General features: G+C 43.0%; 1 protein-coding gene across 3 annotated transcripts; it reads right to left on the bottom strand.

Annotated features, from left to right (window-relative positions):
- Positions 1–7,032: 7,032 nt before the first annotated feature.
- On the bottom strand, positions 7,033–10,749 carry LOC109783914 (uncharacterized). 3 transcript variants are annotated; one of them, XM_020342499.4, is made up of 3 exons: positions 10,092–10,749; positions 7,845–7,875; positions 7,033–7,769 (listed from the first exon to the last, which is right to left on the bottom strand). In XM_020342499.4, the coding sequence occupies exons 1-3, from the start codon at positions 10,644–10,646 to the stop codon at positions 7,222–7,224; spliced, it is 1,134 nt and encodes a 377-aa protein (XP_020198088.1). In that variant the 5' UTR covers positions 10,647–10,749; the 3' UTR covers positions 7,033–7,221. The 3 variants fall into 3 exon arrangements, with proteins under 3 accessions (XP_020198088.1, XP_020198089.1, XP_020198087.1); XM_020342500.4 differs by having other exon boundaries at positions 7,033–7,766; XM_020342498.4 differs by having other exon boundaries at positions 7,033–7,875.
- Positions 10,750–11,516: the final 767 nt, after the last annotated feature.

Raw genomic sequence — 11,516 nt, 5'->3', positions numbered from 1 at the left:
AAAAGCTACGTCAAGCCACCTATTTTGCACAACTCCAAACAAGCTGAAACTTTACGGAGATTTTTATTGGAATATTTGAGGAATATTGGAGCCAATAAGTACCAGAGGGGGCCCACCAGGTGGGCACAACCCACCTGGGCGCGCCAGGGAGCCCAGGCGCGCCCTGGTGGGTTGTGCTCACCCAGGCCCACCTTCGGTGCCCATCTTCTGGTATATTAGTCATTTTGACCTAGAAAAAATAAGGAGGGGACTTTTGGGATGGAGCACCGCCGTCTCGAGGCGGAACTTGGGCAGGAGCACTTTTGCCCTCCGGTGGAGCGATTTCGCCGGGGGAACTTCCCTCCCGGAGGGGGAAATCATCGTCATCATCATCACCAACAACTCTCCCATCTTGGGGAGAGCAATCTCCATCAACATCTTCAACAACACCATCTCCTCTCAAACCCTAGTTCATCTCTTGTGTTCAATCTTTGTACCAGAACTATAGATTGGTGCTTGTGGGTGACTAGTAGCAAGTGTTGATTACACCTTGTAGTTGATTACTATATGGTTTATTTGGTGGAAGATTATATGTTCAGATCCAATATGCTATTTAATACCCCTTTGATCTTGAGCGTGTTTATCACTTGTGAGTAGTTACCTTTGTTCTTGAGGTCACGGGGGAAATCATGTTGCAAGTAATCATGTGAACTTGATATGTGTTCGATATTTTGATAGTGTGTATGTTGTGATTCCCTTAGTGGTGTCATGTGAACGTCGATTGCATGACACTTCACCATATTTGGGCCTAAGGGAATGCATTGTGGAGTAGTTATTAGATGATGGGTTGCGAGAGTGACAGAAGCTTAAACCCTAGTTTATGCGCTATTCCGTAAGGGACCGATTGGATCCAAAAGTTTAATGCTATGGTTAGAATGTATTCTTAATACTTTTCTCGTAGTTGCGGATGCTGCGAGGGGGTTAATCATAAGTAGGTGGTTTTCTCAAGTAAGAACAACACCTAAGCACCGATCCACCAACATACCAAATTATCAAAGTAGCGAACACAAATCGAACCAACATGATGAAAGTGACTAGATGGAATTCCCGTGTACCCTCAAGAACACTTTGCTTACTATAAGAGACTGTTTTGGCCTGTCCTTTGCCTCAAAAGGATGGGGCTACCTTGCTGCACTTTTGTTACTACTATCATTACTTGTTCGTTACAAATTATCTAGCTATCAAACAACTCTGTTACTTACAATTTCAGCACTTGCAGAGATTACCTTGCTAAAAACCACTTGTCATTTCCTTCTGCTCCTCGTTGGGTTCGACACTCTTACTTATCGGAAAGAGCTACAATTGATCCCCTATACTTGTGGGTCATCATGAGCACTCATTAAATTTTACATGCTAAAAAGTTGATGTTGGACAAGGAAGACAACATAATGGGTTATGTTTCCTTATATCCTAATAGAAGTTATATTATTACGGATCCTGCAACATGTTGAGCTTGCTTTCCCCTCTTATGCTAGCCAAATCCTTTGCATCAAGTAGAGATACTACTTGTGCATCCAAACATCCCTAAACCCAGTTTTGCCATGAGAGTCCATATACCTACCTATGGATTGAGTAAGATCCTTCAAGTAAGTTGTCATCGCTGCAAGCAATAAAAATTGCTCTCCAAATATGTATGATCTATTAGTGTGAGGAAAATAAACTTTTTACGAACTTGTGATACGGAAGAAATAAAAGCGACGGACTGCATAATAAAGTTCTCTATCACAAGGGGCAATATTTACGTTCTTTTGCATTAAGATTTTGTACATCCAACCATAAAAGCGCATGACAACCTCTGCTTCCCTGTGCGAAGGGCCTATCTTTTACTTTTATTTTCTACCCTTATATAAGAGTTGTGGTGATCTTCACCTATCCCCTTTACACTTTTTCTTTTTGGTAAGCACTTTATGTTGGGGAGATCCAAATACATATATCCACTCGGATGTAGATATTCATAAGCTATTATTGTTGATATTACCCTTGAGGTAAAAGGTTGGGAGGCGAAACCATGAGCCCCTATCTTTCTCTGTGTCCGACTGAGGCTTTGAACTCATAAGTATCACGTGAGTGTTAGCAATTATGAAAGACTAAACGATAGTTGAGTATGTGAACTTGCTAAAAAGCTCTTATATTGACTCTTTCTCAAATTATGATAAATTGCAATTGCTTGAATGACTGAGATCATAGTTTGTTAGTTTTCAATAAAGTTTCTGATTCATACTTTACCTTGTGAATGAATTGTCACTTTAGCATAAGAAATTATATGTCAATATATGTTGCTGTTCTAAATATGATCATGATGCCCTCATGTCCGTATTTTATTTTATCGACACCTCTATCTCTAAACATGTGGACATATTTTTCGATTTCGACTTTCGCTTGAGGACAAGCGAGGTCTAAGCTTGGGGGAGTTGATACATCCATTTTGCATCATGATTTTATATTGATATTTATTGCATTATGGGCTGTTATTACCTATTTTGGTACAATACTTATGCCTTTTATCTCTTATTTTACAAGGTTTACATGAAGAAGGGAGAATGTCGGGAGCTGGAATTCTGGACGGGAAAGGAGAAAATCCTAGAGACCTATTCTGCACAACTCCAAAAGTCCTGAAAATTTACGGAGAATTATTTTGGAATATATAAAAAATATTGGGCGAAGAAAATACGAGAGGGGACCCACCAGGCAACCACAAGGGTGGGGGGCGCGGCGACCTACCCCCTGGGCGCGCCCTACCCCCCTGGGCGCGCCCCCTGCCTTGTGGCCCACCTAGCAGGCCCCCGGTGCCCAACTTTTGCTATATGATGTGTTTTGACCTGAAAAAAATCAAAAGGAAGCTTTTGGGACGAAGCGCCGCCGTTTCGAGGCGGAACCTGGGCAGAACCAATCTAGGGCTCTGACGGAGTTGTTCTGCTGGGGAAACTTCCCTCCCGGAGGGGAAAATCGAAGCCATCGTCATCACCAACGATCCTCTCATCGAGAGGGGGTCAATCTCCATCAATATCTTCACCCGCACCATCTCCTCTCAAACCTTAGTTCATCTCTCGTATTCGATCTTTGTCTCAAAACCTCAGATTGGTACTTATGGGTTGCTAGTAGTGTTGATTACTCCTTGTAGTTGATGCTAGTTGGTTTATTCGGTGGAAGATCATATGTTCAGATCCTTAATGATAATTAATAATCCTCTGATTATGAATATGAATATGCTTTGTGAGTAGTTACGTTTGTTCCTCAGGACATGGGAGAAGTCTTATTATAAGTAATCATGTGAATTTGGTATTCGTTCGATATTTTGATGAGATGTATGTTGTCTTTCCTCTAGTGGTGTTATGTGAACGTCGACTATATTTTCATCATGATTTTATATTGATATTTATTGCATTATGGGCTGTTATTACCTATTTTGGTACAGTACTTATGCCTTTTATCTCTTATTTTACAAGGTTTACATGAAGAAGGGAGAATGCCGGCAGCTGGAATTCTGGACTGGGAAGGAGCAAATCCTAGAGACCTTTTCTGCTCAACTCCGGAAGTCCTGAAAATTTGAATTATTTTGGAATATATAAAAAATATTGTACGAAGAAAATACTAGAGGGGACCCACCAGGCAACCACAAGGGTGGGGGGCGCCCTACGCCCCCTGCCTTGTGGCCCACCTGGCAGGCCCCCGGTGCCCATCTTCTGCTATATGATGTGTTTTGACCTGAAAAAAATCAAAAGGAAGCTTTTGGGACGAAGCGCCGCTGTCTCGAGGCGGAACTTGGGCAGAACCAATCTAGGACTCTGGCGGAGATGTTCTGTCGAGGAAACTTCCTTCCCGGAGGGGGCAATCGAAGCCATCGTCATCACCAACGACCCTCTCATCGAGAGGGGGTCAATCTGCATCAACATCTTCACTAGCACCATCTCCTCTCAAACCTTAGTTCATCTCTCGTATTCGATCTTTGTCTCAAAACCTCAGATTGGTACCTGTGGGTTGCTAGTAGTGTTGATTACTCCTTGTAGTTGATGCTAGTTGGTTTATTCGGTGGAAGATCATATGCAGATCCTTAATGATAATTAATACTCCTCTGATTATGAATATGAATATGCTTTGTGAGTAGTTACGTTTGTTCCTCAGGACATGGGAGAAGTCTTGTTACAAGTAATCATGTGAATTTGGTATTCGTTCAATATTTTGATGAGATGTATGTTTTATTTCCTCTAGTGGTGTTATGTGAACGTTGACTACATGACACTTCACCATGATTTGGGCCTAGGGGAAGGCATTGGGAAGTAATAAGTAGATGATGGGTTGCTAGAGTGACAGAAGCTTAAACCCTAGTTTATGCGTTGCTTCGTAAGGGGTAGATTTGGATCCATATGTTTGATGCTATGATTAGATTTATCTTAATTCTTCTTTCGTAGTTGCGGATGCTTGCGAGAGGGGTTAATCACAAGTGGGAGGCTTGTCCAAGTAAGGACAACACCCAAGCACCGGTCCACCCACATATCAAATCATCAAAGTAACGAACGCAAAGCATATGAGCATGATGGAAACTAGCTTGATAATAATTCCCATGTGTCCTCGGGAGCGCTTTGCTTTATATAAGAGTGTGTCCAGGCTTCTCCTTTGCTACAAAAAGGATTGGGCCACCTTGCTGCACTTTAGTTACACTTGTTACTTGTTACCCGTTACGAATTATCTTATCACGGAACTATCTGTTACCGATAATTCCAGTGCTTGCAGAGAATACCTTGCTGAAAACCGCTTGTCATTTCCTTCTGCTCCTCGTTGGGTTTGACACTCTTACTTATCGAAATTACTACGATAGGTCCCCTATACTTGTGGGTCATCAGCCCAATATCTTGCTAGCCAAAAATCCGTACCAAGTAGAGATACTGCTTGTGCATCCAAAAACATTAAAGCCAGTTTCATGTCATAAGAGTCCACTAAACCTACCTATGGATTGAATAATATCCTTCAAGTAAGTTGTCATTGGTGCATAAGGCAATAAAAATTGCTTATAAATATGTATGATCTTTTATTGTAAGGGAAAATACGCGTTGTACGAACTTGTCATGGTAAAGAAATAAAAGCGACGGACTGCATAGTAGAGGTTGCTATCACGAGGGGCAATATAACATGACATTCCTTTGCATTAAGAGTTTGTGCATCCAAAACGAAAAGGCGCATGACAACCTCTATTCCCTCTGCGAAGGGCCTATCCTTTACTTTTATGTATTTACTTTTTATGCAAGAGTCAATAGTGTTCTCCTCTATTCCTCCACTATTCCTATTATTTTTCTATTTTGCAAGCATCATGTGGTGGGCAAAGATCTAGGCATATATATATATATATATATATATATATATATATATATCCAGCTGGATATGAGTAATCATGAGTTATTATTTTGACATCACCCTTGAGGTGAATAAGTTGGGAGACGAAACTATAAGCCCCTATCTTTCTATGTGTCAGGCTGAAACTTTTTGCTCCATATATATGCTGTGAGTGTTAGCAATCATAGAAGACTAAATGATGGTTGAGTATCTCAACTTGCTAAACAAAAGCTCCGACATGAGACCCTTCCTTAAAAGGTGATGAATTGCAATTTCATTGTTGACTGAGTACATAGTTTGTTAGTTTTCAAGAAAGTTTATGCCTTATACTTTGATGTTGTGATGAATTGTTACTTCTTATGAGAAGTTTTATGATAATATATTGTCGTTATGCTAATGACTATGATGCTTTCATGTCCCTATTTTAATTTTTATCAACACATCTATCTCTAAACATGTGGTCATGATTATCGATATCGGCTTTCGCTTGATGACAAGCGAGGTTTAAGCTTGAGGGAGTTGATACGTCCATTTTGCATCATATTTTCATGTTGATATTTATAGCATTATGTAATGTTACTTCACTCTATAATACAATTCTTATGCCTTTTCTCTCTTATTTCCAAGAATTATATGAAGAGGGAGATTGCCGGCAACTGGAATTCAGGACCAAAAAGGGCTATATTGGAGGCAACTTTTCTAAACATCTCCAAATGAGCTAAAAATTGATGGAGAATTATTTTGGAATATATTAAAATTATTTGCGAAGGAAATACTAGAGGGGGGCCCACCAGGCAGCCACAAGCATGGGGGCGCCCCCAGAGCTTCTGGTGATCCCGGCAGGCCTCCAGGGCCCATATTATGGCATATAACCCCATTTTCCCTAGAAAAAATCAGGAGAGAACTTTCGGGACGGAACGCCGCCATCTCGAGGCGAAAGTTGGGCAGGAGCACTTTTGCTCTCCGGCGGAGCGATTCCGCCGGGGAAACTTCCCCCCGGGAGGGGGAAATCGAAGCCATCATCATCACCAACAACCCTCTCATCGTGGGAGTACCAATCTTTATCAAAATCTTCACTAGCACCATCTCATCTCAAAGCCTAGTTCATCTCTTGTATTCAATCTGTGTATCAAAACCTCAGATTGGTACATGTGGGTTGCTAGTAGTGTTGATTACATCTTGTAGTTGATGCTAGTTGGTTTATTTGGAGGAAGATTATATGTTCAGATCCATTAATATATTCAAAACCCCTCTGATCTTGAACATGAATATGATTTATTACTAGTTGCTTTTGTTCTTGATGACATGAGGGAAGTCTTGTCTTAAGTAATCATGTGAATTTGGTATTCGTTAGATTTTTTTGATGATGTGTATGTTGTGATTCCCTTAGTGGTGTTATGTGAACGATGACTACATGACACTTCACCATTTTTGGGCCTAAGGGAATGCATTGTGGAGTAGTTATTAGATGATGGGTTGCTAGAGTGACAGAAGCTTAACCCTTGTTTATGTGCTTTTTCCGTAAGGGGCTGATTTGAATCCATATATATGTTTAATGCTATGGTTAGATTTATCTTAAATCTTCTTACGTAGTTGCGGATGCTTGTGACAGGGGTTAATCATAAGTGGGAGGCATGTTTAAGTAATAACAACACCCAAGCACCAGTCCACCCACATATCAAATTATCAAAGTAGCGAACACGAATCAAACAAACATGATGAAAGTGACTAGATGAAATTCTCATATGTCCTCAAGAACGTTTTACTTACTACTCCCTCCGTCCGGGAAAAGTTGTCCACGGCGTAGTTCATTGTGATTTTTGCAAATAAACCCTTAGGATTTTAAATCTCCTGCTAATTACCCCTTTGCTTCTTCCTCCTCCGGACGCCCACGGCAGGAACAAGCCCAGCGCGCCGTCGGCAGCCACCGTAGAGCCCAGCGCGCTGCCGTCCACCTGCGTCGCCGCTGCGCCACCGCCCACCTGCGCCGCCGCTGCCAATCCGCGGCGCCCCTGCCCACCTGTGCCGCCTGCACGAAGGCGAGCTGCGCCGCCGCCCACACGGAGGTGACTGCTCCTCCGCGGCGACCAACTGGACGCCCGCCTCCTCCACGGCTGACGGCACCTCCTTTGTCGCCCTGCTCGCGTCCCTAGCCGGTGCGGCCCGCGCCCTCATCCTCTGCCCGCTTCCTCGCGCCCGCGGCCGCCGGTGCGGGATTTGGGCAAGTCGCTGGCCGCCGCTTCCTTCTGCGGCCGCCGCGATTCCCTCCAGCCTCTGATGCTGCTGCTCTTGGGCAACGCCAACGCCCCCGATCGAGTCCTCGCCGTCTGATGCTTCTGCTCCTCCTCGCCTTCTGATGCTGCTGCTCCTCCTTGCCGTCTGACTTCTCTGCCCCGCGTCTGCTGTTGAAAAGGTGAATTTGTAGTAGAAATTGAAGTAGATATGTGCAGTGGAAATTGAATTGAGCAGTGCTACACCTTCACAATATTGTGCAACATCCACATTCGCCTGAAAGGGAGAGGGAAGGTTAAAAAGTTCAGGTTCTGTTAACTGAACATGTTCAGGTTAGGTTCTGTTAACTGAAAAAGTTTAGATTCAGAAACATTGTTGGACTGATAGGAAGTTTGTTGAACAGAGCAATCTACACCTGTAATTTCTACTGTTATGCTTTGTTACTCCAGTCATAATTTTAAGTCAAAATTTTCCTGTCAAAATTTTCAGTCAAGCACAACTGATCATGTAACTTGAGAAAATTATTGGAGTAGATCAAATTCAGTCATTATAATGTTTGATGCCTGCATCAACACTTCTCTATACTGCATGCATGCTTGCTTGACAAAAAAGCAGTAGAAGAGCAGAACATGCATGCTTGACAAAAAAGAGAGCATAAAGTACAAAGAATACACTATGATCAATCCTGATTTTATTTGAATTAATTTGATTTTATTTGAATTTGTTCAATGAGCATCTTCTCCTGCTTTACCAAGTTGTTCCTGCATATTCATGTACTCCTAGTTAATTTACCAAGCAGTTTCAAAACAAAAGCAATGGAACTTGAGCTGAAATAGAACTTGACAGCCTGTACAGTGAATATATGTAGTCAATATATGCAGTGAATAGAAATTGACAGGTTTTCTTGACTGAATTCAGTGTACAGTGAATATATGCAGTCAATATACAGTCATTGTAATTTTTGGAGTAATTTTTGGTGTTGTACATTCAGTGAATATACAGTCAATTGGAGTACATTCAGAGTAATTTTCAGTGTTGTACATTCAGTGAATATATAGTCAATGGGAGAAGAATAAGAAGAAGCTAAAAATTGGATTAATTTTGATTAATTTGAATTATTTGGATTTGCAAGGAGTAAGAATAAGAAGAAGCTAGGAATTGGTAAGAAGAATCTGAAAGCATTGAGCCTAGGGAAAAACTGAGCAGCCAACTCTTGCCGCTTTGCATGCATTGCTGGCAACATGGTGACTTGATTATAAAAATGACTTAAACTCAAGTTTCAGTTACATAATGAGAACAGAGTTATTTGTTCTGTAACTTGATCAAAAGAAGTCTGAATTATTTGTTCTGCAACTTCAGTTGTCACTGTTAATTGACTGGAAAATCCTTGCTTCCATGAGTGCACTGAAATCAGATTATTTACAGTTCTGCTGCCGAAGTCGGTGTGGAAATGCAGATGAAATGCTTGCTTGTTGTATGTGTGTGGAATTGCATTTATGTGTGTGTATGTGTGGCTTTGATGAATATTGTTGGACTAGCATGATTTTCTAGACATAGCCCTAAAATTTCTACACACTGATTTGACAAGCAATACTCCAACAGAGCAGCCAATGAACAAAATGTCATTTTTCTCAACAATTCTACTCCCTCATAAATCAATGTTGCCTAATTTTTTTAAGTCCTCTCCCTAAAAATCAACTAATTCTCACTCCATTACAGAGAACATTTACACTGAAAATAGAACATTTACACTGAAAATAGAACATTTACACTGAAAAATAGGGCCCCCAAGAAACTGTATTCAGTGATCTTGTACTCTGGAAATAGAACATTTACACTGAAGCTTCAAACAAAATTTCAGTGATGCAAAACTGAAGCTTCGAAACTGAATTTTCATACATCTGACAATGAATTTTCTACCTCACTTTTCTTGAGTTAGTTCAAAATTTACACATCAGTAGTGACTGTAGTGATTGACCAAATGTAACAATATTCAGAACTTGTGGAAGAATTTCAACCACAAGACTGATTCTCACCAATATCCAGGACTAGCCACTGCAATTATGTCTTCACCGAAATTCAGTTAAAATGACAGCAGTTTTCAGTTTCAGTTTTGACAACAGTATAACATCTTGTCAGTTTTGACAGTGTGTAGAGTTGCTGTGGAGCAAACTACACACATTTATTTTCTACTCCAGCAGATGTTGTGGAACATTTATTCCCACCTCCACCACCATCTTGTCAGTTTTGACAGTGTGTGTATGGAGTACTTTTGACAGCAGTATAACCACTCATTCAAAATGAGGAACAACAAATTACTCTAGCAATAAGCATCAATCAAAAACCATCAATTTGCATTCAGAAAATACACTATCATCAAAGGTCAGCGCAGCACATTCAGGCTAATTTGAGAAAGAATTATCAGCACATTCAGGCACATGGCAGCGCAACACAGTACAACAGCAAAATAGGCTCGGGGGCAGGGGAACAACCTCAGGGTCAGGGTGCTGGGGTTGAGGAAGGCGAGCTCGAGCTGCTGTGTTGCCACCACCTCCCCCCGGCGTGGTGACCACGGAGGGGGCGTCCACGCCGTCGCCATGCATTCCTGCCTCGCACGAGTAGGAGGCCCGAGGACGTACTACTGCGTCCGTCATCTGTGGATCTGCGGCCTGCTCGACGGCGTCCGTGAGGGCCGCGGCCTCCGCGTGCTCGTGCAGAGAAAGGAAGCTGACCTTCTCGTTGAGGCCCAAATCCGGCTCGCCGCAGATGGAACGAGAGGAGATGGGCGCACGGCCGAGGCGGCGACCGGAGGCGGGGTCGACGAGGAGGACGTGCCGTCGCCGCACGCGAGCAGGAGACACGGCGGGAGGAGAAGAAATGATTTTTGGAGTGAAAGAGGGGAGATTCGGGAGGCAGGCAAGGGGGTCAGGGGAGCTACGCGAGGCAGGAGGGAGCGGCTGAGGAGTAAGCTGTGGCGGCGGAGGAGGACGTGCGGGAGAGCAGGGGTGCAGCGCAGCGGAGCTGGAGAGGGGAGCTCCGGCGTCCATGCGCCTGTGTCGGAGCGGCGGGTTGTATCGATTGGAGACGACGAGGACTGCGGGTTGTGTCGGGAGTTTGGGGAGGGTTTTTCTGCAAAAATGTCACGGAGACAACTTTTTCCAGACAGAGGGAGTATAAGAGAAAGTTCTGGCCTGCCTTTGCTACAAAAAGGATTGGGCTACCTTGCTACATCTTTATTACCATTACTATTATTTTCTCGTTATAAATTACCTTGCTATCAAAGTATCTGTTACCGACAATTTCAGTGCTTGCAGAAAATACCTTGGTGAAAACCGCTTGTCATTTCCTTCTGCTCCTCGTTGGGTTCGACACTCTTACTTATCAAAAGTACTAAGATTGATCCCCTATACTTGTGGGTCATAATTACATCATACTATTTGATGTTTATGGGTTTAAACCCTTCCAGAAATTGGTGCTGCATCACCTCGTCTATGAAGCACATCACGCGGGCTGCTCCTCGGACCCGCGCTGTGACGTGCCGGTCGTCAGGCATTATCCTTGTTCGAACATATGTATTATGTTGTGTGCTACCATACTTGTTTGTCCAAGCCGGTCATCTGATCTTGTCCGCAGGTAGACACTCTCTAGATTTGTAGATGTATCATGATAGGGCGGCCGACGTCAATTTCCTCTACAAGTCATAGGAGTTTCGAGGTGGAAGCTTACCCCTGCCATGATGGCGAGGTACATCGGGGGGGGGGGGGGGGGGGTTGGGATATCCTCCGGCCGGTTTATCTCGGCCTCGAGGGGGCGGTCTTGAACCCAATCGTGTTCTGACATAGGGGTACAGACAACCTCCTCATCGAACTCCGGAAGGAGGCTCTTCCGCGGATAGAACTGCTTATTTCCCTCGAACC

The sequence above is a fragment of the Aegilops tauschii genome, chromosome 4 (assembly GCF_002575655.3).
Source record: "Aegilops tauschii subsp. strangulata cultivar AL8/78 chromosome 4, Aet v6.0, whole genome shotgun sequence".
NCBI lineage: Eukaryota > Viridiplantae > Streptophyta > Magnoliopsida > Poales > Poaceae > Aegilops > Aegilops tauschii.
The sequence above is the reverse complement of the archived record's forward strand: the minus strand, read 5'-3'. Positions and strand labels throughout refer to the sequence as shown.

Bases quoted from the DNA above. Each gene is read 5' to 3' on its own strand.
- LOC109783914 (XM_020342498.4), bottom strand. From the start codon at position 10,646: ATGGACGCCGGAGCTCCCCTCTCCAGCTCCGCTGCGCTGCACCCCTGC. The intron at 7,876-10,091 runs GTTGTTCCCCTG...TCTCCCTTTCAG, and splicing joins CCCAGCACCCTGACCCTGAG to GCGAATGTGGATGTTGCACA.